General features: G+C 33.6%; 2 protein-coding genes and 1 pseudogene across 3 annotated transcripts; 2 read left to right on the forward strand and 1 right to left on the reverse strand.

Annotated features, from left to right (window-relative positions):
• Nucleotides 1-419: 419 nt before the first annotated feature.
• On the reverse strand, nucleotides 420-6,024 carry LOC107014931 (aldehyde dehydrogenase family 7 member B4). Of its 2 annotated transcripts, none has more exons than XM_015215056.2 (15): nucleotides 5,718-6,024; nucleotides 5,482-5,568; nucleotides 5,252-5,383; nucleotides 5,089-5,161; nucleotides 4,788-4,810; nucleotides 4,635-4,698; nucleotides 3,878-3,923; nucleotides 3,071-3,251; nucleotides 2,149-2,325; nucleotides 1,884-2,048; nucleotides 1,413-1,553; nucleotides 1,204-1,301; nucleotides 960-1,109; nucleotides 753-815; nucleotides 420-658 (listed from the first exon to the last, which is right to left on the reverse strand). In XM_015215056.2, exons 1-14 carry the CDS (start codon nucleotides 5,853-5,855, stop codon nucleotides 761-763), a joined length of 1,530 nt encoding a protein of 509 aa, XP_015070542.1. In that variant the 5' UTR covers nucleotides 5,856-6,024; the 3' UTR covers nucleotides 420-658; nucleotides 753-760. The 2 variants fall into 2 exon arrangements, with proteins under 2 accessions (XP_015070542.1, XP_015070541.1); XM_015215055.2 differs by having other exon boundaries at nucleotides 420-664.
• A 525-nt stretch (nucleotides 6,025-6,549) lies between these two features.
• On the forward strand, nucleotides 6,550-8,342 carry LOC107013668 (annotated as a pseudogene).
• An 11,255-nt stretch (nucleotides 8,343-19,597) lies between these two features.
• On the forward strand, nucleotides 19,598-20,168 carry LOC107014096. Its single transcript, XM_015213961.2, has one exon. It carries the CDS (start codon nucleotides 19,672-19,674, stop codon nucleotides 20,122-20,124), a length of 453 nt encoding a protein of 150 aa, XP_015069447.2. The 5' UTR covers nucleotides 19,598-19,671; the 3' UTR covers nucleotides 20,125-20,168.
• The last annotated feature ends 1,134 nt before the right edge of the window (nucleotides 20,169-21,302 follow it).

Here is a 21,302-nt window from a genome sequence, read left to right on the forward strand (position 1 = left end):
AAACGGAAATTGAGTATCCAATAAACTAGTAAGACATACAAAAATGACTCAATAACTACCTTCAGAAATGAACAAATTTAGATTCTGAAAAATAGTATATTTAAGAGGTTTTCAGAATTTTATTTTTTATTATAAAATCAGCTAATATCTTAAATCAAATATGGGAAAAAATTAATCCCAAATTTTATCATATGCTTACCAGATGACCTCTGCTGCCGATATATTCCAACTTTTACAACTACCAGTTTGATTTTTAAAATATCAACCAAAGTTGTCAATACATGTGGTGAAGTTTCCAGAGGAGGACCTTATGTGGACAATATAATCATTTGCATTATTGGATGTAACATATCAAAATGATCGACTAACATGAACCTACTAGTGGTTCACATAAGATTAGGTGATTAGGTAGTTGACTATTTAGTGCCAATAATTCAAGTGTTCTGTTTTAGTTATGAGAGATTAGGTTAACAACTCTTCAAATAAAGTAAAACAGCTAAGTAGACTCATAGATTAGGCAACCTGGTACTGATCATTGAGAACACTAGGTTCAGAATACATAATTTTAATTGAGTTGCAAGGAAGGTACATTATTTAAGTGATTCTGGGTCAATCATAAGCACCTTACAGGATGAATTCAAGAGCGAAACAGGTGTATCTGCACCTGAAACAACAATTGCATTCATTAGAACACGGGAAATTTGAAATGCTGCGAGATACTTAACTCATCATATTGTAATGCAATGACTCACCAATTTCACTAGCCAAAATTGATTCCTTGAGCCAATGGTAGTTCACTCCCATAGTTGATTGTACTGCAGTGGTGGGGAATAACCCAAGTAGGTCAGCGTAAAATGTTATCAGATTTAGACATTGAGTTAAATGAATTATAAGATACTGAATTGGCGAGCTTCCACAAATGTATTAAATGAGAACGGGATGAATGTCTGTGTAGTTACCAAGTTGAGCGTCTCATATATTGTTTCCAAGAATCACTTCCTGCCTCACGACCACCACCAGTACCTTTCTCACCTCCAAAAGCACCGCCAATTTCAGCTCCATTTGTTGGGATATTCACATTGACGATGCCACAATCACTTCCTTGAGGTCTGCATCACATTAATCCATGTCAGAACCAGGGTTATTTCATGAAAAGGGAAACTCGTCTAAACCACATTCTCAAGAACATAATAGATTGCTTACCCAATCCACTTAAATATATTTTCTGGGTTTCGGGTGAAGATGGAACTACTTAAACCTTGAGGGACAGAGTTGTTGATTTCAACTGCTTCTTCAAAAGTCTGCAAGCAGAATGTTTAGAATGAAAAACGGAAATCAAGAGAAGTTCCACCAAATACGGGAGACGACCACAGTGGTCATCTCGAAAATTCAGTGCCTTTGCAAGGGAATACCTTAAACTTCATTACATAAAGAACTGGAGCAAACAATTCTTCCTTCACAATTTCAGCTTTTGAAGAAAATTCAACAATTGTTGGATGCACAAAATTACCCTCAGATTCTACGACTGAGCCACCTGTAAGGATCTTTCCACCCTGCAAATATTCATTTTAAGAAACAAAGTTCTAATAACACTTCACTTTCTATTGGAAAAGGAAAAAATTCAATTCCAGCTGAGTTGACAAAATATGTCTCCTTTTCTTTTCAAAAATATTATGACCTGACATTTACTAGACATATGCTTAGGGGGGATAAAACTGTGAAACTTTAACAAATCAACTTGTTAGACAAATCTTATCCATGTTGTACAACTGTCCTCACCATCAACATATAACAAGGGGTAGGGCAAGACCTAGGAGGAGAGGCAAAATCAATGTCAATTTAGAAATAATTTGGAAATAAAAGCCTCAAGAAACTGGACATACCTGGGACTTGATATTGTGGATTCCCTTCTCGAAGTTTTCCCTAGAAGTACGAGTATGCAATGGCCCAAGTAAGGTACCTTTTTCTAAAGGATCCCCTATCTTAACTTGCTTGTAAACATCAACTAGTGGTTCAAGTACCTTGTCATATATTGATTCGTGCACAAGCTTCACACAGAAAAGATTTATGAAGAAAAACAGTAATAAATTTTGGAAGTGAAAGCTTTAAGCAGCAAAGTGAACGGACTTAAAACAATTAACACAGTACCAGTCTCCGGCATGTTGTACAGCGCTGACCAGCCGTACCAACAGCAGCAAATAAAACCGAGCGAACAGCAAGTTTAATGTCCGCATCATCCATTATTATGATGGCATTATTTCCACTTAATTCTAGTAGACATTTTCCAAATCTCTGACTTACTGTTTGCTGAACTGCAAGACCAACCTATTGGCACAAAAGAAATAAACCCACAGAAATTCGTTAGAGCAAGTTTGTATTTCTATCTATATGTACTTTTAACAAAACTAGAAGACAAGCTTTATCAGAGTAATAGAATAATAAATTGATAAGGTTGAGATTTTAGGTTGTATGCACGTGTATATGGTTGCTGTCCCGTTGGGTGTTTTTCTCAAATAGAACTTATTTGCTTATCCTAGAAAAGAAATGCTTTTATTTTCAATTGCACCCAGAAGGACTGAAAGCCAAACCACTTAGTTTAATTTTGACTAGCAGATTAAACTTAAGACTTGCATATCCATTTAATTTTAAAATTGATTCCATAACATGTTTTTTCAAGTCCGGTTAAGGTTCTCTGATTCAACTAGACAGACAATGTAAAGTCAAGGTAGGAATGTAAAGTAAGCAAAAAAAAAGAGACATTTTTGTACTTATATCGTGATTTTTGGAGAGACTACATCAAGTTAATCCAACAAATATAGAAAAATTAGAAAAATTAAATTATTACTTTTTAAGATCATATCAAAGATAGCAACGGAAGCTTCCTAGAGATGAACCAACACACCAGACAGTCTATGTTTTATGCCTAGTGGCGGAGAGGCTGGAAAATATTTAAAAGGGTAAATCCAAGTCAAAGTAAGAAGCAAATACCGACACAGTATTAGTGGCAACGGAGACCCCTTTGATGATAAAACAGACATACATGTTAGGTTAAGGACAGAAAAAAAGTCACCTTTGAACTCCCAGTGAATGAAACTAGAGGAATTCGTGTGTCCATTGCTATTGCTTGACCAACAGCAGCTCCACCGCAGAAGGCAGTAAAAATTGAACCAGGTAAATTGTTTTTCTCCAATACACTAGCCACAATTTTTGTCATCGCAATTGTAACCAATGGTGTTGTTGGAGCACCTTTCCTGTGAACATGGCATAAAATCCCAAGATTAGAACACCCAAATACCAAACTTGAGTTTTATTTCAAGCATTGAGGTATCAAACATACTTGAAGAGCAAATTTTCTTTTGGAGATTGAGTAGAGAGTTGAGAGATTAGGTATTAGAATAACCCTAAAGAGAATCTGCTCTATCCCTCCCAATTCAGTTGTGCTTACTTAACCTCGTACGGTTAATAAGACAGGAACTGAAACTCTGTTTTGTTTAACTGATTTGGATGCGGAAGAAATTCTGTTTTAGAGCTAGTACAGTAATATAACTTAATTAAAAATTCAGCTGCAACACATGAATGCTTATATTATCAGGTTGGCATAGTTTTAAGGTAAGAGAGATTCAATACTTCTGCTTTGAAAGAGAAACAGTAATTACTTCCAACATAAATCTGCATTGATGATGTTCAAACTATAGTGTGGCAATAATACCCACTCAATTTTAGCTCAGCTATAAGTATACATAAGCTGATAGCTCAATTTATCAATCTGAAAAGCTGCTCAGCCATCTAGCTCAACTATCATTTGGAAAAGCCATTTCAATCATTTCTACTATGGACAAATTCACTTTACACCTTCGAAATAAAGTGATGGACTTACCAGACAACACAATTGCCGCAGACCAGTGCAATACATGCATTCCATCCTGGATAGAACATGACAAATATATTTAAGAACAAAATAAGGTGAATACTTATACTTATCAAGTGCTTACTTGGAAAATCGGGTCAAAGCATTTAAAGCAAAGTGGAAATTGCTTGGTATGTGTAAGCAAAAGTTCTCCAAATAAAACAACAACAACATACCTAGTGAAATCCCACAAGTGAGGTCTGGACATGGTAGAATGTACGCAGACCTTACCACTACTCCGTGGAGGTAGAGAGGCTATTTCCGAAGGACCCTCGGCTCCAGATACAAACCCCAGAATCTTTCTACTAATTTTCTTTTTTTAGATCAAAATACTTTTGTGGAAAGACAACAACACAAAAAATACAATCTGAACACAGCAAGAGATATACTCCAACATTTGAGGCAAAAAGCAATTAACAAGCACGAATGCATTCAGATAGGAAGACTTTTGACTTCTTGACTTCTTGTGGAAGACACATAGGCATCATGTAAAAGCACAGTTTTATCAGAATAGAGCGAAGTTGTGTACCAACAAAATTATGAATATCAAAGGAAGAGGAGAGAAAAATTCAGGGACTCAATTCTTGAATGATGATAGGTAGTTCTGTTGTATTGGACATTATTCTTGTAAATTGACCATATTCAGCTCAAGGTTTCATGATGATCCATTGGTATGTTGCTACTGTCCATAGGAGAGATATCTCATATAAAAAATCTCAAGGCTTACCAAGTACAGCACATGGGAAGTTGAAAGCCGTGATTACACCAACTATCCCGAGCGGATTCCACGTCTGTGCAAAAAAATAACATGGAAAGATCAAAAACTAACATAACCAGGGTTTGGGAAATTCCTAATTTTAGAGCACAAATGTCAGCACACCTCCAACATCATGTGGTTAGGGCCTGTCAACAAATAAATATTGTTAACAAAAGGAAGTTAGCATAAGAAAAATAATCAGAAAATATACATCTCCAATAACATACGACTGTAAATCTTCTACTCTTAAAGAACACTTTTATCCCAATAGTCAGAAAAAGCTAATCATCCTTTCAATCAGGAACTAATCAGATAACCAGAAAGTCTTTTAAACTAAAAACAAGAAATTACAATTGCAAAAAAAACTGGTTAAAAGTGCAATTTTGGCTATTCTGAAAGCAACATAGTAAGGAAGCGAACTCACGTTCAGAAGGAATAATGGATCCATTCAGTTGTCGACTCAATCCCACAGCAAAATCACACATATCAATGACTTCCTGCAGATTTAAGCCAAAAAAAGTGTCCAATTGTAAAGCTGTTGTTCAATAATTTTTAGAAACTCTATATCGAAGTGTGACATTACATACTTGAACCTCCCCAATTCCTTCTGGGAGTATCTTTCCCATTTCAAGTGAAACAAGTCGACCAAATTGCTGAAGGTTCGCCCGGAGTGCATCACCTATCTGTCTAACAATCTCACCTCTTTTTGGTGCAGGAACCTACAACAAAATGCAGATAAATTGATCCCCAAACTAAATGCCACCAATTATGCAACGGGGAAAGATAGATTTATGATTTGAGTGAGTACTGAGCATACCTGCACCCAAATCTTAGCTGCTTCAGCGCAAGCTGACATGCCTTCCTCATAATCTTGAGCAGAAGCTTCGTAAACTTCGGCAATGATCTGTATAGATTATACAATTTGAATCATACATATATTAATTTCATGAAACGAAACCGATCAGTTTGCCACTTATAATCAGTGAAGATCAACAACCCTACCAAACAAAAAGTTGGGAAAATTAGAGAGGATAAGTGAAATTAAGAAGAAACCTGGTTGTTAGCAGGATTAACAGTGGAAATGACGGGGCCAGTAGCTTTCCAGGTGCCATTAACATAACAACCGAGATTTTGGGGACCAATTCCGAGCTCTTTGAGGAACTCGTACTCTTTCTTCGTGAAATTAGTCATGATTTCACACAAAGTTACACTCAATGAGAATTAGAGAATGCTATAGAAGTGGCGATTCAACCCAGTGGATGAAATAGTAGTAGAAGAGACGTAGGGAAAGAGAAGTGTCGAGTCACGGACACGGATGGTGTTGTTGGTATGAGTAGAGACGTTATCTTTCAAATCATATGATAAGTACAATGAATTAGAGAATTTTAAATATTAGCTCAAAAAGTGAAGTTATATTAATAGAAAAACGTTTTAATGAAGTGGTAAACAACTTTTATCTTTGATCGAAAATTTTAAATATTAGCTCAAAAAGTGAAGTTATATTTAATAGAAAAACGTTTTACCATTCCAAAGTGAAATTTTCAAACACAAATCAAATTAATTATTGAACTATATTTGATATTTATATCAAACCAATAAATATATAACGTTTTATATACATATAGTTATCACTAAATATAAACTAATTAATGTAGTTTTTAATTCATCACATACTGAGTGAAATTCCACATGGTTATTAGGATGTCCAATTTATTAGAAAAAAATATATTGTATATACAAGTAAAACGAAACAAGATGTGCTTACATATTTTGAACTCCTCTAATATAATAGGTTGTTGTAGCCTTGTGATTTTAGGAGTCTCGAATGAGCTAGTAGTGCTCTTGGGTTTGAATCTTCACTAGAAGCTAAAAAAAAAATTTACAATTTTATCATTGTGAAATTTCTTGTTCCGCCACTATTTATTCCACTAACCAGAGTCAATTAGGATATGAAGCTGATCGTGGAAGTCCAGTCCAATGGGATGAATCTAAAGAATCCAAATCGCCAAGAGATACTGAAGGCCATGGAACTCACACTGCTTCAACTGCAGCTGGATCTGTTGTACCCAATGCGAGCTTTTACCAATATGCGAAAGGTGAAGCTAGAGGTATGGCTGTAAAAGCTATGATAGCTGGAAAACAGGTTGTTTTGATTCTGATATACTGGCTGCAATGGATCAAGCTGTTGCGGACGGAGTTCATGTGATTTCTCTTTCTGTTGGTGCTGATAGTTATTCTCCTGAGTATGATGTTGACTCAATTGTTATTGGAGCTTTTGGTGCCACAGAACATGGCGTAGTTGTCTCTTGTTCTGCTGGAAACTCTGGTCCTGGTGCTTCTACGGCGGTCAACGTTGCCCCATGGATTCTCACTGTTGCTGCTTCAACCATAGATCGGGAGTTTCCAGCAGATGTTATCTTAGAATATTTGGTGGTGTATCCTTGTATACCGGAGATCCCCTCGGCAATGAAAAACTACAACTTGTTTATTCCGCTGACTGTGGCAGCCAACTCTGTTATTCAGGAAAGTTGGACCCTTCAAAAGTTGCTGGGAAAATTGTGTTATGTGATCGAGGAGGCAATGCCAGAGTAGAGAAAGGAAGTGCTGTGGGCGGTGCAGGTATGGTCCTAGCAAACTTAGCTGACTCTGGAGAAGAACTCGTCGCCGATGCACATCTCCTCCCAGCGACCATGGTGGGACAAAAAGCTGGCAAATAAAATCAGGGATTACATCAAATTATGCGACTCCTGAGATCCTTAAACCAGATGTTACTGCACCAGGAGTCAACATATTAGTTGGATGGACCGGAGCTGTTGGTCCAACAGACTTGGAAATTGACAAAAGAAGAGTGGAATTCAACATTATATCCGGGACATCCATGTCTTGTCCTCATGTAAGTGGATTAGCTGCGTTACTCAGAAAGGCTTATCCTAAATGGACCACAATCAGTCCTCATGACAACAGCTTACAACGTTGATAACTCCGGCAAAACAATCACGGATCTTGCCACAGGTCAAGAATCAAGTCCTTTTGTTCGTGGGTCGGGACATGTGGATTCAGACAGAGCACTGCATCCGGGTCTGGTTTATGACATTGAGTCGAGTGATTATATAGGTTTCCTATGCGCCATTGGTTATGGCCCCTCCAGAATCTCACCATTCACGAAAGATACTTCTTCAGTGAATTGCAGTGATCATAGTTTTGCTAGTCCAGGGGATTTGAATTATCCATCATTCTCAGTTGTCTTCATGAGTGAGAGAGTTGTGAAATACAAACGTGTGGTTAAAAATGTTGGGAGGAATGCAAATGTTGTGAATAAGGTAAAGGTAAATGCACCTTCATCCGTGGAGGTGAAAGTGACTCCGAGTAAGCTCAATTTCAGTGAGGAAAAAAATAGTTTGACATATGAGATCAGTTTTAGCAGTGTTAGATCGGAGAGAGTGAAGGATCTTGAATCAACATTTGGATCAATTGAGTGGTCTGATGGAATTCACAGTGTGAGGAGTCCAATTGCAGTGCTCCAAAGACCAACACGAGGTCAAGTTCTGAAAGAAAAAAGGAATTTATTGTAGGACCATCTGCCTATAGAAATAATGTTTAGAATTTCGCAGTTGTCCAGTTTTATTGTTTCTGAATGTTAGTAAGCCTGATACATTTGAATGAATCTTATGAGGTAAACCGGTTGTGATTCACCTACATGTTATAAGATCCCACTACATAGAAAGAACGCTATATGCAATTCCGCATCAACCCAGATAAAAAATAAGACATGTTGGTGTATGGTGCCATTGTTAAAAGATCTCACGAATCAACCATGGCTGAAGGCACCATTCTTATTGCCATAGATAATGTAAAAACTCTGCATAACTATTTGATGGTGTAATATACCACAAATATAAAATATTACAGTTGAAATAAAATGAACAAAAAACGAATACATTAATCTTTAGGCTGAGGCACGGATATGTCGCTCTATTTAAGGAGATTCAAACCAACTGCAGCATAATTTACACCGATCCAGTAGTATAACTCTTGACTTGTCGCCTTCAAGATACAACAACCCAACAACAATGTATAACTCAAACAACTCCGAATTAGTTGAAGAGTCTAAAGCTCCACAAAAGAACACCTTCCTTCAACATATAATACTTTTTTGTATAGTGAATATAGTTGAAGACTTAGAATATTTTCTATGTCTCAACTCTCTCTTTCACTACACTAACCTCAATATAGTAATACTCATCTTTTTCACTCTCTATATTTTCTTGTACTTATCTTGTTTCTTCTCCTCTCTCAACACAAATGAAGACTACATAATTTATAGGTGATAAATTCTTCCTTACAATGAATATGAGATAGTGGGTAGCAAATTTGCCAAATGAATGGCTCAAATGTTACATAAGTTATACGACATAAATATAGAATAATGGATGAAATCAAGAGTTGGTGGTTATATAAGTTACTAAAAATTAATGACCATTTTCTTCCACAATTGATGAGAGTAAAAAGGCACAAATATAATGTCCATCAATAGACATAACATGATATATAATGTGATATATAATATATATTTTTACTTATATTAAAATGTGACACCAATACTATTGAAATACTTGCTTTACGGTATCAAACATGTAAATACAGGCAACATCAAACAAATGACAAAAGATACTGTAAACAAATTTAGCGAAACAACAAAAAAAATACAATAATTAGCATCAGAGTTAAATAACACTGGCTGCCAGAATGCTAATGGTTATATATGGTTGATGGTATTTATCCAAACAATATAATCAACATATGTAAGTTTGACTTCAGTAATGCGAATAGCAGAATCACACAACATGTGAGATTTAGGTACCAGATCTCAAATAAATTTTTATCAGATAGTCTAAGCAGACTCAGATACATAAAACAAAAGTTCAGATCAACGAGAAGATAAAAGTCTCCATGATCAAGTTCAGATCAAATTTCTTTCATATTTGGTAACAAGAGATATCTTGTTACAACTTTGGTTTCCCTAGATTATCTATTTTTTCCTTCTATAATTTAATTTTAATATTTTGACTCATATATTTATGTTTTAATTTGTCGCTTGTTTGGATCTCATTCAACAAAACATTGTTTGTGAATGAAGAAAAAAACATTTCATTTTAATTGTACGTAGCTATAAATTTGACAAAGAAATTCATTTCTCTCTTAAAAGTATGGTATTTTTGAAATCATAAACATGAGAAAAGTGCTTTCGAGTCCCTCAATCAGTCGTAATAGTAATAAGAAAGAAGATATATGTGTGTTTGTTGGCAATAAGAGTGGGGAGGTTGGGAGAAGGGAAGGTGAATGCGAATTAAGAAAAAAAGATAAGATGATTTTACAAACAGATATGCTGTGTGTACCACAAATATAGAAATAAAAGGTTTTTTTGTAAGCTTTAAATTTAAATAAAATATTTTATTTTATTATATATATATATATATATATATATATATTATATTGTCTCGTGTTGGAGATTATTTATCTATATACCTCAATCAAATAGTATCATATCTCTTTATCCTCAAATCAAATATATCATATCTCTTTATCCTCAAATCAAATAGTATCGTATCTTACGGGAGATAATTTCTTGTTTAGCTCTTCCATCTCTATATGATCTCCTTATAAATATGTTAGTTAAAGAAACAGAATTATTGGAACATAAAAGCAGTTCTACAAATATAATTATTCGAACAAAAAAGTAATAGAATACGAATACTTATAAGACAGTAATGGCTTGTTCGGACCAAAATAGCGTCAACAAAAGTAAAAGTCATGCCAATTCCACATCCATATTCAGTCTGGCACGCCGCAAAATGTCATTCCGACGGAAGAAGTTATCTGTAGTCCAGCCGGAAGCCGGAGGGAAGAAGAAATTCTCGATTTCCCGACGAGATGGATTGAAGGGGAAGAAATTGCACTACTTGAATATGAAGAAAATAAAAGAATATTATTGGTTGACGGTAAATGACATATTGGAAGCAAGTGATACATTCGATCAACGACTTGTAGCAAATACCTCTTTTGCTATTCCCATGATGGGCCTTCCCTTTGCTACTTTTCCAAATCAGCGTACAATTTAAAAAGTGAAATCATTCTATTTAAACTTTATTTGTGAAATTATTTTATTGTTTATTAGTTATTTCAATTTTTATTGAAATTAATTAAAATGTTTTTATTTAACTCGTTTTAAGTAAAATGAATTTATATATCGGTGTTTATTTATTATTTGTTGTAATGCCACATGATGAATTATATAAGGAGTTAAAACTAAAGCTCAAATTATGTTTTAGCCAAGCGGCGTCAAATTAAGTTAAGAAGCAGGGTGACAAAAAAAGAGACGACCAGAAGGAAATAGTCTTTTTTTCATCATCGGCTCGGATTGAGTATTAATTACTTCGGTTAGTTCATATTTACATATGTGAGGCTAGTAAAAGCAGAGGTGGAGTCAGAATTTTCTATAAGAGGGTTTTTAAATTTGAAGAAATAGACACACGAAATAGCCGAAGAAAATTCGACATCTACTATATATAACTAAAAATTTATTTTATTCATATAAAATAATATAATTTTTGGTCGAAAAGATGAACCCCCTAAAGCTATAGTGGCTCCGCCACTGCATAAAGAGTTAGAAATATTTTGTTGAGGAACATTTTTATTTTTAGCACTTAAAATAAAGACCTCTGGTTATATATTGAGTTTCCATACCGGCTATATAAATATTGTATGATCTTGGACAATATTTATTTCATGAGCATTATGGTAAAAATAATATTTAGCGGTATTTAATTAATGACAATAGTTTAACTGTCGTTTAATATGTCTTTTAGATATAATTAATGCTCTTTATAAATGTTCCTAAAACTTATGTAAGCACGCACCCCTAACCTCCACTCACAATATACTAATATTTTGGTATTAAATATAAATAAGGATTAATTACGAAAATTTCACTTTTTAATTTACTTATTACCATTATCCCCTATAAATTTTACAAATTTTTAAAATCTCTCATTTCGCGCATTGCATTAATGTATCTCGCATAATATTAATGTATCTCGCACATCATATTATTGTATCATGTATAAATATACCTCGCGCATCAGATTAGTGTATCTCGCTCATCAAATTAATGTATCTCGCGCATCAGAGTAATGTATCATGTGTAAAGTGTACCTCGCACACCATATTAGTGTATCTCGTGCATCAGATTAATGTATCTTGCGCATCAAATTAATGTATTTCGCGCATTAGATTAATATATCAGTGATTATATTATTGTATCGTTTTGAGAGATTTTTATAATTATAAATTTTTAAAGGATAAATTATAATTTTACCTTAAAAGTATGTGATTTCTGTATTTTGCCCAATAATATTTTCTAATTATGTGCCAAATATAAAAGAAAAAATAAGTTACATCTATTCTTCCTACTTTAGATACTATTTTACCACCCCCTAACATAGTTCTTATATTTATTTAAACATTTTATCCTCGGATAATTTTTAAAAAAGTTAAATTGGAGCTATATAAATAAGTTGTAAAGCTAGCCAATTAAGACTTATTCGAGTCTATGGACTATGGAGCCTAACGACCTAAAAGGAGGGTAACAAGAGGGCTACCTTTTGCGTTAATTTAATATGTGTGTGAATAAGAAATAACTTGATTGATTATTAAACATATTATGGGAAAGAATATATAATTACTACCAAATTATTTTTCATTTTCTGTGACTACTTGATCAAGAGTGTTGAGTTTCTTGTTATGATTCGTAAATTTGAGGGTAAAAATGTGACTCAAACAGTAAATTTTGATATGAAAAATATGTATATAGTAACCCTAGTACTTTTTTTTTTTTTTTAAAAAAACCCTAGTATTACAATCCCCCATATTTGATTTTCCTTGGAATGAATGGGAATGTTTGTTCAATTATATGCTAATATAGAAATTATTTATATTGTCATTCATGTGAAGGATTATTATGTGATTGTAAGTTAATACCCAAAAATTCTTATTGATAAAGTAATTAATTACTCTAAAAAGGAATATTTATCTTTAAATAATTATTATTTGTCTCATTTTAATTGGTTTTATTCATCTCATAAAAATCAATAGTCATGTTCTCCACTTATTTTTTAGTGTGACTCAACCATATATAATTTAATGCAAATATTATTTAGTATCATCAACAAATAATATATCATCTTGTGATTGAGATTATTTCATATCTCGTATGATTCTCCCCGTCCTCAAACCAAATCATTTGTTAGGTATTTTGCGTAATGGAGCTCATGTATTCTAACTCATATGATCTCCTTATATATATATATATATATATGTTAGTTCAACAAACAGAATTATTCGAACAAAAAAAGTAGTCTAGTACTAATACTTACTATAACACAATAATGACTTATTCGGACGAAAATAGCCTCAATAAAAGTAAAAGCAATGTCAATTTCAAATCCATATTCAGTCAGACTCGCCGCAAACTGTCGTTCCGAAGGAAGAAGTTACCGGTAGAAGCTGGAGGGAAGAAGCAGCGGCGGAAATTCTCTCCGGTGAAGATTTCCCGACGAGAGGGATTGAAGGGGCAGAAATTTGAGTACTTAGGTGTGAAAAAAATAAAAGAATGTTATTGGTTGGCGATAAATAATATATTGGAAGGAAGTGATGTATTGGAGCAACGACTTGTAATAGATACCTCTTTTGCTATTCCAATGATGGCTCTTACCTTCACTAATTTTTCAAATCATCGTGCTATTTGAAAGCTAGTCTGAAAATCTAAGACTATATCTACCTACTGCCCTTTTGGAATCACTTTATTGTTTATTTGTTATTTATGATTTTCTTTGATACTCAGTAAGATGTTTTTCTTTTATTTGTTTAAAATATTAATTATAATATCTTTATTTATTTATTTTTTATTTTTTGTAGTGCCACTTGATGAATTATTTGCACTCTTTATGAGATCATACATGCAAATACTTGAACTATATAGTTTTTTTCTTTTTATTTATTGGGGAATTTACTCAATTCAAGCGCTACCAACATCAACAGAGACGAAGGGTCAAAGACATATAGTAGTGTCAAAAGTTAAAACTAAACCTCAAATTATATTTTAACCAAGCTGTGTCAAGAGTCATGTTAGAGAGATTTTATGAGCCAAATAGGCAAAAAAAAAAAAATTTAATATGGGTGGTGGTGAGATTTGATAATATGGATGGCAGTGCGATGCGATCTCAAAATTTTTGGCTGCTCAGATACCATGTTGAAGTGTGTGATCATCTCATTTAAAAGCTTAAGCTGTTAGAGAGATCACACTTTTATTATTTAATTATATCCTTAACAAGAAGTTGTATGACAAAACAAAGAGACAACCGAAAGGAGACACTTTTTTTTTTCATCACTAGCTTGGGTATCACGTGATACTCATAAACTTCTTCATTTTTAGTATTTTAATTCAAAATGTATGATCATGTATATTGAGTTATCAATCCATACCAACTATGTATAACGTTTGTTGACACCCAATTTTTGACCCGCGCCGGTTATGAATTAATTATCGAGCTTCGTAAAATAATTTAAATTAATTAGTTTTATAAATTTTGCGAATATAATGATATAATGCATGAACTTTATGTTACGCCAGTTACCTTTAGCATAACTTTAGATAAGGTATATATTTCTTTAATTATGTATATAATTAGTATATTTTATGATTATTCAAAATATATATATGTGTATATCTTAAGTTTAGAAAGTATTCTATTAAACTAGTTTATTTTAAATCACAATTATATTTTTGAGTCGCTATTTACAATTTAAATAATTAGGTTACTAAATAAATAAGCTCGTTAAATAATTTATACCAAATTCGCTTTGTTCCTATTAACCCAAATTAATTCCCCTTAGCCCACTAAATTAAATCCCATTTCCAGGCCCAAAAATCCCTACTCCCAGGCGGCCCATTTACTATTTCCCCCTCTCTCCCATTCCCATCTCAAATCTCCAGCCCAACTTGTATTCAAATTTCCAGCCCAATTCCCATATCAGCAGCCCATTCCCTCAACTCCCAGCCGACCCAATTCCAAATTTAATCCCTAAGCCCACCCTTTTCGACCCGACCCATCCCTTTTCCCCTTCCTTCTTCCCCCCTTTCCATCGTGATTTCCAGAAAAGAACGAACAATCCCCCAGAACAGAAATCCCAGAGAAAAAAAAAGACGCGACAGACCCAAAAATGGAAACGCGTCTCCCTCACGCACAACTCCCCCTCTCATCTCCCTTCCCTCGTATCCCTCACGCGACCTCTCTCTCCTCTCGCCCAGCCAACTCGCAGCAACGGAAACCTGCACTGCAGCTGTCGCGCGACTCTGCAGTGCACAAGACGACACGAAAGGCTCCTCCTTCGTCCTTGTTAGCTCCAGATGACTACACGTCGCCTCGCAAGTACCACGATTTCATCTCAACCCTCCACCTCGCCTCAAACTCCCTTCCCGCTCGAATCATTTCGGATAAGGTTTGAGGGTTTTGGGATTTTGAATTGGAATGGGCCGAAACTCGTACAACCCATCTCGAACCGAAACCCTATTTTTCTTTCATCTATATAAACCCCCTCCCTCTTCAGATTATGGGTTGGACGTTTTTGGGTTAGAATTTTGAGTGTTGAAAATTTTGGAGGTCGAAATTTTCGTTTGGATTCATCCTTGTTTCATACAGATATCATAGCGCAGGTCCTTTCCCTTTTTTGGAAATTTTGGTTGTTTCTAAGTTCACATTATATAACAAAACAAGGGTCCCGTCTCTCTTTTTTTCGAATTTCGCTATCGAGGCTTCGAATCTGGAGATATTTGGATCTACACAGTCTCCTTGCTTTCCGTTGCCTCTGTGCTGCTCGTTGGAGTTCTTAAACTCGCGTCGTGGTGGAAGTCGCTGTTGAAGTCGCTGCTCGTAGCTGTTCCAGTATCGCTGCCCAGGAAAAGGTATACAGCTCGTTCTTCTCGCAGTTTTTGTTTTATTTTCTACATATTCGAGCATGTAGTTGTTCGATTCTGTTGGTTGTGTCGTGCTGATAGTTCTGAAGGATGATGTTTTCTTTGAGTTTTGAGGCTATTTGGTCGGTTGCTTGTCGAATATGAGCTGAGTATGTATGTGCGGTCAAAAGGGGTTTCGAAGTCACTCTCTAGTTCAAATGTTGTAGTTCTTAGTATTTTCGGGTTTCGCAGCCACATTCGGTATAGTTTTTTAGATCATTCTTCTCGTCTCAATTCATTTTCATTCATCGTGATTCTTTGATATTGTGTGATATTCGGCGTCACAGTATATCGTTCTTTCGCTTCAAGTTGAATGAACGAACTAAGATGCCAACACTCTGAATCTAAGTGATCGCATCTGCTATCGTTTTGAGTTCCCATATCGCATATTATTGTTCATTTTGGTATTTTGGGTTAGGCTGTCCTATAGGGTTGCTCGATAAGGGTGTTACTTTCTGTTTGATCTCTTAATGGTGTGAAGTTGGTTTCTTTCTGATGATTTGGATTTCACCTGTTATCTATCAAACCTTCAAATAGGCCTTTTGTCAGTATGTTTTTTTTTGTGATTTCTTTGAACTTATCTGATAAGGAAAGCATGTTTGTTCTTATTATATAGCAATTTTCATCGTTTTACTTCTTCTATATGACAAATGAGTTGATATGTTTGCTCGAAATCTCGTTTAGAGTCATGTTAGGCCTGGTTTTTTGTTATGTCTACTATCATCCTTTACGAGGCTTTGGTAGCCTGTACTGTTCTTTTAGCCACTCATCACGGAACACCAATTAGGCTTGTTCGACGCCTTGTTTGGCTCCCGTGGTTTTTTTTTGTGTTTGTGTTTATTGCTTTCAAATTATAAACAAGTTTAGACTATTTTTGGTTCGTGTTGGAATCTCTTGCTTATTTGGTTTGATTTAACTTTTGGAGATCTCATTTGATATTGATAGCAAATTTCTTATGTGCACTTAAGATCGAGATAGCATAGTTGTCGATGTGGTAGTTGTGAGCTACTGTTTTATTTATTTCAGCATGATACAAGATATTTGAATGTCAATTTATTCATGTTACTTTCCTTGGGATGTTTCATTATTGACGTTGGTATTTGGTATGGCTTTTGCATGTTGGGAATTCTGATGAGTCTTAAAAGTTAGTGTGTATACTCATCTATTAGGCTTCCTTCAGAATCGTATGTTTATTTATTTTGTTTCATTCGAAATACATCTGATTTATTTTGTCGTTGTGTATGCTAATGCATTTCCACTTGTTTGCATGAAAAATCTTCTCTCGAGTCCATTGTGGGTCCCCCCCTTCTCCTCTTTGCATTCCAAGAGGGAGCCATAAAGGCTCTAAATGTCTTTCATCGAGTCAACCCGTCAAAGTCAAGGATCGCGAAGATTGAAGAACTTGAAGAAAATCCAAAAATGGATTAGAAGATTTCCTTACTTTACATTTTGTATTTTCTTGTAATGGGCATAAGCCCTTGTCCCTTTTATTTTTTTTTCTGTAATTATTTTATATGTTAGACTAGGACAGGTAAAAATGGGTTAAAAACCCAAAGGCAGGTGGGTCCAACATTCGGTCAAGGCGAACAGAACCGAAGTTGGACCCAAATCTCTCTCTCTCTCCCTCTCTCTCTTTCTCTCTTTATTACTTGTTTGTGCGTTTGTTTAGATTGCCGTTAGTTTAGGATTAGAAAACTCCAAACCCCTTCGAACGCCTTTTGCTTTATCAAACTAAAGACTAAAAATCGAAGCTATAAAATGATAAATGTTTAAATTTGAAGTTTGTTTAGAATTGAGGTTTAAAGGGTTTAACTTTCTTAAAATAATAAATATGGTAGAATTCGTAAGAAATTGCCTAAGTAATATTCTATTAAATTCAAAATAACTTCAAGGTTGCAAAAGTTAAAACAAAATAGTCAAATAAGTTAATCGCCGGAAAACCGTAGTTAACGGAGCGTCTTAGGTGCTTTCTTTCGAAACCTTCCTAAGACGCTAATAGGAATCCCGAACTCCCTTAAAAATATTTTCAAAACAAATTTTTCTGTTTAAGTTGTTTTGGAAATGAGTTTTTCTTGATTTTTTCTTAAAAAAATTAAGTGGCGACTCCTAAAAGTCGAAAATCCTTTAAAATAAAACAAACTCTTTCCGAAAATCCTTTTTTCGATTAAACAACGTTGATTGATACTTCATATGTATCTGATGATCATATATGATTTAGATAATCTTCAATTTATTAGAAAGAGTTTGAATTCGACCTAATATTAGTTTATTTCTTATCATAATATCAATCTATTAGCTAGAGTAAGACTCCTTCCTATTATTAGTTTATTCGATGTTGGACTCCTAAATTAAATTATTAGCAATCCAATTAGCAGCTCTAGGCGTGCAAGGTGTTAAGTTTCTACATCAACTATATATTAGAGGTATGTAATGATTTCTTTATATTATTTTAATTTATTCTTACTTTATCAGTTAAATTTTAATGTTGAATTAAATATAATATTATTAATTAAACTTTAATTTTAACTAAATAATGAGATAATTATAATGATAAAAAAAATTCCATGTAACCTTAAGCAAACAAGCTTTACTTACATTATTCAACCTGTAGTTTGTAACTCTTTGTGGAAATATACAGATGTCAAAGTACTTTTAAGTTTTAGCATGAAAAAGAATTCTTCAACTGAAATTTAATTTGTAAATTTTTAAAGAAAAATTTGAAAGACAATGCTTTTGGGCCGATAATTCAGGTGATATTTTAAGAACATGTTTTCCGAAGTTAGTTTATAAAGTTTAATGATAAAAATATTTTAATTCCTAGACCAAGCTATGCACTCTTTCATCCCATTATTTAATTAGATTATCTTTGATTCTTGGTATTGGTCCTTTTCAAGTAAGGAATAACATTATCCGAAAAAATATCCTTGTTTAATTAAAAATGAATTCTTCGTTGTACTGATTCCTTTTAAATTCAGGGGTGTTTTTTATATGGCGGGTAACAGTTATTTTAATCAGGAGAATATAAATAAATTAAGAGGAAAATACATAATCATTGCCAAATTATTTTTCATTTTCTGTGACAACTTGACCAAGTGTGTTGAGTTTCTTGTTAAAATTCATAAATAATTTGAGTGTAAAAATGTGATTCAAACAGTATATTTCGATAAGAAAAATATGAGTTCGGAGCGATTTATTAAAAATTATTGAAAAAAATTATTTTGGAAATCGCTACTATTGCAGCGATTTTGCTTTTTCCGACGAGCAATATCGCTGCTCTTCTAGCGATTTTACCCTTTTGGTTAAAATAAAAATTTATATACCGTTTTGAAATTTTTATTAATAATTTATATCCTTTAGGCTCCGGACTCAGAAAAATATGTATGTTGTAACCCTTAAGTAACACAACCCCTATATATTTATTTTTTCTTGGATAAGCGGAATGTTTGTTAAAAGTAGTTGGGAAGAAGGACCTTAGGGATCATTTGGCTTTGAAAAAATTATGATTAGATTAATAATATTCAAATTGTTTATACATAGTATAATATTATCATTGATGTGAGGAATTATTGCAATTGACAGTTAATACCTAAATCGATAAACTAATTAATATACTACTCTAAAAGGGAATATTTATCTCTAAATTATTCCTTTATTATTCATTTCATTTTAATTGGTCTTCTTCACCTCACCAAATCAATTTCCATGTTCTCCACTTACCTTTCAATATCATCCGATGTAATACCAAAGACTTTTATTAAGTGATAAATATATAGATTATTCCATGTTGTATTATATATATAATTTAATGCAAATATTATTAACTATTAAATATAATATTAACTTGTGTTGAGATTATATATTTATATATCTCAATCAAATAATATTCATATCTTGTAGGAGATAATTATATGATATAATTAAATGTAAATATTATTAATGGAGCTCATGTATTCAACTCATATGATCTCCTTATATAAATATGTTAGTTCAACAAACATAATTATTCGAACAAAAAGTAGTAGCAATAGTTATAACAGAATAATGGCTAATTTGGATCAAAATAGCGTCAAGAAAAGTAATTCCACATCCATACTCAGTCAGGCCCGCCGCAAAATGTCATTCAGACGGAAGAAGTTACCGGTAGAAGGTGGAAGGAAGAAGCAGCGGCGGAAATTCTCTCCGATGAAGATTTTCCGACTAGATGGTTTGAAGGGACATAACTTAGGGATGAATAAAATAAAAGAATTTTATTGGTCAGCGGTAAATGACATGTTGGAACGAAACGGAGAAGATGCATTCCAGCGACAGCTTGCAACGGAGACCTCTTTTGCTATTCCCATGATGGGCTTTTCCTTCGCTTTGCTTTCACCAAATCCTCGTGCTATTTGAAACTTTATTTTAATTAAGTAATGTCTGTCTTTCATTTGCTTTAATAAAAATATGAATTATTTAGGTATTTACGGGTCACTTGATCAATTATTTGTCTTTAATGAAATCATATATATATATATTTAGAGTCGTTAATATTGACTAGGCTTGTTGGACCGGCCTAGCCTAATCTAAGCCAGGATTTAATAGGGCTGGACTACGATTTTTGGAACCCATTTGAGAAAAAAGACTTTTTAGCCCGGTCTGAATAAGCCTGCTGATTTGTGAGGCTTGGAGAATACCGGTAGGGCCAGTAAAAGTTAATTAAAAAATATAACGTTATATGAAATTTTAAAATTAAAGAGAGTCCAAACTCCAAACAATTAGGTTAGTATTTTTATTTTGATATTATACTTTTACTTGAAAAAAACTTAATAAATATTACAAAGATAATTTTATTTATTGATTTTATTAAAAAGTAGTAACATTAATATCATTTTGTCGATATTTATGATAATATTTTTAAATTAAAATTTATAATTTAATTAATATAATTTTTTAAAAAGTGAATTGGCCCGCAAGCCTGTAGCCCACGTACTTGTGGGTTGGGCCGTCCGTTTTCTGGCTTACACAAAAAATTGGCTAGCCCGAATTCATAAAATATCAAAGCCTGAATGGATTAGCTCGGATTAAATGGGCTAGCCCATATTGACAACTCTATATATAGTTGAACTAATTTTTTCTTATTTTTATTTATTGGGTATTTATTCAATTCAAGCACTACCAAAATCATCGAGGGTCAAAGAGCTACCTTCTTGGTATGAGATAGTTGAAAAAATCAAAAGTGAACTTCAAATAATATTTTAACCAAGCCACGTCAGTTACGTTGTATTTTCATCAGTTTGAGTATTCAGTGTTCCGATTAATTTGTATTTACATCAAGCAAGGTTCATAAAGAGCTAAGAAGCATTGCTTCTCATGAACTTTATTATTTTTTAAAAGATCTCTGATTATATATATATATATATATATATATATATATTGAATTTCTAATCCATATATCAACAATGTAAATTATTGATTGATACTTAATCCGAGCTAAATAAGTGGTATGGTTAATAAATAGGCTTATTAAGACTTAATAGAGTGTATGGAGCCTACGGCCTAAGAGGAGGCAAGAAGTCTACCTTTTCCGTCCA

Source organism: Solanum pennellii, chromosome 3, assembly GCF_001406875.1.
Source record: "Solanum pennellii chromosome 3, SPENNV200".
Lineage (NCBI taxonomy): Eukaryota > Viridiplantae > Streptophyta > Magnoliopsida > Solanales > Solanaceae > Solanum > Solanum pennellii.